Source organism: Artemia sp. Qi Xiang Cuo, chromosome 5, assembly GCF_049724085.1.
Source record: "Artemia sp. Qi Xiang Cuo chromosome 5, ASM4972408v1, whole genome shotgun sequence".
Classification (NCBI taxonomy): domain Eukaryota; kingdom Metazoa; phylum Arthropoda; class Branchiopoda; order Anostraca; family Artemiidae; genus Artemia; species Artemia sp. Qi Xiang Cuo.
This window is the reverse complement of record NC_142798.1, coordinates 63,719,903-63,724,932: the sequence shown is the minus strand read 5'-3', so window position 1 is coordinate 63,724,932 and position 5,030 is coordinate 63,719,903. Positions and strand designations below refer to the sequence as shown.

At 40.7% G+C, this 5,030-nt stretch overlaps 1 protein-coding gene across 1 annotated transcript; it reads left to right on the top strand.

The window, feature by feature from the left end:
* Positions 1-3,262: 3,262 nt before the first annotated feature.
* On the top strand, positions 3,263-4,021 carry LOC148952377 (protein CFDP2-like). Its single transcript, XM_089089197.1, has one exon. The coding sequence runs from the start codon at positions 3,263-3,265 to the stop codon at positions 4,019-4,021; it is 759 nt and encodes a 252-aa protein (XP_088945323.1).
* The last annotated feature ends 1,009 nt before the right edge of the window (positions 4,022-5,030 follow it).

Genomic DNA, 5,030 nt, shown 5'->3' with positions numbered 1-5,030 from the left:
GGGTGTCCGTTGCCTTCCAATCGCTTTTGACCCTTAAAAAGGGCACTAGAACTCTCGATTTCCAGTCGAATAAGCCTCCTTTAAAGTTTTTACGACGACCCCTTCCATATGAATTGCCTTTGCCGAAAAAAAAATAATAAATAAATAAATAATAACACATTGGAGCCGTATGGAGTTTACTATAGGCAACACTATAGCGTTGCCTCTGACTTCCAACTTAATCCCCTCAGTCATTCCTGAGTTACACCCTTTTGACAGATTGTGTGCATATAGCACATTTTTTATTTAGTTCAATACTCCCCTCAACATTCTCTGAAAGCTTCACCTGAACGCCCTTGGTCTTTTTCGACACAGGTCAAACATGTCCCCTTTCGCGATAACAAATAATATATGCATACAATGGGCGTATTGTGCAACTTACAGTCCTTGCCCAAAGGGATGTGGAGGTGACATCCACAGATACATAGTTTTTGGAGCTTTCAACTATGATGAACAAGATGACTTACTCAAAATTTGATCGAATGTCTTTACAGAAAGAAAAATTCTTGGGAGGGGGACTGGTTGCCCTCCAATAGCTTTTGATTCTTAAAAAGATCATTCGAATTTTTCATTTTTAGTCGAATGAGGCTCTTCCGAAGTTTATCCGATAACTCCTTCCATACAAAGTATTTTGGTCAAAACAAATAATAATACGTTGTTTCCACTTTGCTCTTTACTTAGGCAGCGCTATTGCGCTGCCTATGATAGGGCGTTAAATGTAGGTTTTATTTCCAACTTCCTTTAATCTTGCTCATGAGATTTATGAAAACTTTGTTGCACAGATAAAGAGTCTGATTTCTATATTACCACCGTCTATGTTACTACCGTTATCTTTGAAAAGTCGCAAATACAAAATGCAATTACTTTTACGAAAATAAATTTAAATAAATATAATTTTTTTCGTTAGTTTGTATTTTTTCAAAATGTATTTTTTATGTTTTGCCTACTAAAGAGGCCAAGAGGAGGATTACAAAAGCTAAGGGGCAATACACCTTTGTGTAAGGATTTTGAGAATGGAGAAGATTATGGTACCCTATTTATGCTCTCCAGCCGATTCACATCAGAAACAGTACCAAAAAGTGCCCTATTTGGTGGCAAATACATTTTTAAGGTTTAGTCATTATGATGACTTTATAAAAAATACATTGATGTGAGCAGCAACTTTTGATTGAGCCATTCATCATCTCTTTATCATCTTATGTTAGCCTGCTTGCCCTGGCAAAACAAAAGATAAGATAGAAATGAGACATACCAATAGTAATCATTAAAAAAATGATTTTTCTTGTTTTTCAAGATGGGGTATTAAAACCTCTGTCTAGGGGTTTTTGCAAACTGTCTTCGATTAACTGTCTTAGAGCTTGCCTTCTCCTGTATTTTGGCAGAACTGTCTTCGATTAACTATTTTAGAACTTAACTCCTCCGTTATTTAGGCAGAAACATTTTTGTTTCGTGAGACAAAATAGCAAGAAAACGCTACTTTGTTGCGGCGGAGGTATTAAAACCTCTGTCTAGGGGTTTTAAGTAACCGTCTTCGATTAACAGTCTTAGAACTTGCCTCCTCCGTTATTTTGGCGGAAAAATTTTTGTTTAGGGAGACAAAATGGCAAGAAAACGCTACTTTGTTGTGGCAGAATAGTATTTGTTACTTAAAATGAGGGTAGATATTATAATATTCCTTCAAATAATCTGTCTCATAATATTCTACAACCATTGGCTCGATACGCCCCCTCCCCCTGGTGGAAAAAGACGGAAAAAGGGGACACAACAGTGTTACCGTGCAAAAGTGTGTATTCCTTTCTTTTTTATGTTCGCATGTTTCATATAGCCCCTATGTCTAAGGTTTTCAACAATCACGATTCCAATGGTGCCCTTATTTTTTGCAATAAACCCTTAATACAAAGTTGAACTTCTATGCTAGTTATTGTCCCTGAACCACCCTTAAATAAAATATTTTTCTTATTTTTATCTTGATTTTTGGTTTATTGATTTATTAGGAGGGTTTTCTCCCATACAAGTTTGCTTCATGGAATCGAAGATGTATACTTTATTTTTAAATAAACACAAAGTTACTTTTACTGCTAAATAAAATAATTTTCCCACTAGACTGTTTGTTTTTCTTATTGTGTTTTTAAACTTTCGGTTACTATAGGCTGTGGTTCGCTTTGTACTAGGTTCCAGCTATTGCTCCAGCTATTGTTTATTGTTATTGAGCAGTTCGTCTATCTATAGACTATAATCTGTCTTTCAAGACTCCCTAGCCCCTCGAGTTCTATGTTATTTGAAATAGATGGAAAACCCCGCCGCAACCCTACCATGTGTTGCTGCATTGGTGCTTGCCAAAATTTTAGTAGATTTATATAAAAAAAAACAAATTTTTTGCGAGGGAAGTAAAGAGCGAAGTTAAAAGTTAAAACGAAGAAACATTACTGCTTCACTGCCCATCTAATATATATCGACAAGACTAGTGGAAATAAACCAACTGATAATTTATTAGGTAGAATTTTGATCCCACCAGCCGTAACACCAATAATGAGTAATATACAATTTTAGACTGTAAAAAACAAGCTTTAGTATAACTCGAAATGAAGAACAAATAAACCATAACATGAACTCCGGAAATTCGGTTATTTCTATATATACAACGGAAACCACAGGCACCTTCTCCGTCCCTAGCTCTTCAGGAAGAAATCTAGCTGCGTGGCCTCACCGTGGCATAAGGGTGGCAACGGTCCTGTAAACCTAACCTTGAAGGACGCCGGCTAACACGCAGAAGGGGTGCCGTCGGATTGGGGACCGTCGGTTAAATAAATTCCCACGAAACGATGGAAATGGATTAAAAAATTGAAAAAACCAACTTTGGCTACGGCAAGCAATGCGTTGGAGGCTACGGCAACCTCGACAAAAACTGAATAGCCGACCACCTGTTGAAATATTGACAATCCCTCAGTGTGGGGTGTTGGAACGTATGTTCATTTGAATGCCCTGCGACCCGGACCTTCATTGCAGGCGAATGCGAAACATATTGCATAGACATTCTGTGTATCCGAAACCCAGCTAAATGGAAATTTGGAAGACGAGCCCGTCTCCGCCAGTGGTGGAAATTCCGAATTCCACTTTTTTAACTCCGGACCTAGTGATGGCCCTGGCAATGGGGGGGGTGGTCTCCTCCTCAGTACTAAGGCAGCAAAATCCCTAGTTGAATGGCATCTCACCTCGTTTGGCTATGTCCCGTCTTAAGGGTCACATGTTCAACATCAATGTCTTCTCAGCCTATGCACCAACCAGAGCCGTGGACGAAAGTATAATTGACGAGTTCCACGATGCTCTTACCCAGTCATTGAAAACAGTACTAAACCGTGATCTACTCATCCTAGGAGGTGATCTTAACGCCCATGTTGGAAGCCACGAGACAGACCGCGAAAGAGCTCTTGGAAGATTTGGATGGGGTGACAGGTGCGAGCGTGGAAGGAGGCTCGTAGAATTTGCCCAGCAGCATAATCTTGTACTGGCAAATACGTTGTTCAAACACAAACCATCCCAGAGGCTTACCTGGTGCTCTCGAGATGGAAGAGCCCAATCTCAGGTGGATTACTTGCTAATATCTTCCCGATGGCGAAGCTCTATGCAGAACTGTAGAGCCTACCGTGGAGAAGACACAGGAACGAAAAATAGCTCCGATCATATGCTGCTAAAAGCTTCCCTGACCATAAAGCTCACCTCCCGGAAACGAACACAACCTCCTCCGAGATACGATGTAGCACGTCTTCACGATAAATCAATCGCAGAAGAGTTTCACTTGGAATTATCTAACTGTTTTGACATGTTGTCCACCGACGACGATAACGAAACAACCACCATAAACATAGAAAACGAGTGGAGGCAGATCAGAGACACCATAACATACGCCTATAAAAAAAGTCCTTGGCAGGCTGAATTGGAAGCGAAAGGAGTGGAATCTCAGAAGACACCTTCAAGCTTTTAAACTAGAAACAACAGAACGCATCACAGTGTTCAAAATACTAAGAAAAGAATGCCATAAATCCGCCCGCCGTGAGAGACAACGCTACTGGGACCACGTGGTAGCAGATATGCAGAAGGCTTCTAGTCATTCAAATACCAGAAAGCTTTACCAACTACTCAAAGAAGCAACTGGGAAAAGTAAAAATATCTCAACTGGAGTGAGAGCCAAAGATGGAATGCTTTTGTCAAGAAAAGATGACATAATCGTAAGATGGCAATACCACTTCCAGAAGCTGCTGAACCCCAGTCACAACATCCCTTCCACTCAAACGCTCCCCAATAATAGCGCCATTGCACTCCAGTCTAGCAACCCTATCCTTAACTGAGTACCACCGAGTCAACAAGCCTCATACAGCCACGTCAATGTTCACCCTCCCTCAATACAAGAGGTCAAAGAGGCAATCAAGAAGCTGAAGAATCACAAGGCACCAGGTACATATTCTATCCCGGGAGAAGTCTACAGAGCTGTTCCTATTCTCGCTGAGAAACTACAGAAGCTCTTCTGCTCAATGTGGTCTCAGAAACGGTTTCCCCAAGAATGGCAAGACTAAGTTATACTGCCTGTCTTCAAGAAAGGCGAGCACACTGAATGCAAAAATTACAGAGGGATCTCACTTATGAGCATTGCGGCAAAGATCTTCGCAATGATTCTGCTTAACTGATTCCGCAACGAAAGAACCCACCCCAACCAATATGGTTTCCGAGCCGGAATGGACTGCATTGACCAACTCTTCAACTTGAGACAGATTTTTGAACATAGAGCCAAAAATCAACAAATCACCGTCACTGTCTTCATTGACTTCATTACGGCATTTGATGCAGTCATCCGGGGAGGAATTTGGATGGTAATGGAAGAGGACTGTGTCCCACCTAAGATCGTACGACTCCTTCGGGCTTTCTATCATTACACATGAGCCTGCATCAAGGTGAACGGAGAACTTTCTCCGCTATTCGATATCGACTTTGGTGTG

Coding starts and splice junctions, on each gene's coding strand:
- LOC148952377 (XM_089089197.1), top strand. CDS start 3,263: ATGTCCCGTCTTAAGGGTCACATGTTCAACATCAATGTCTTCTCAGCC.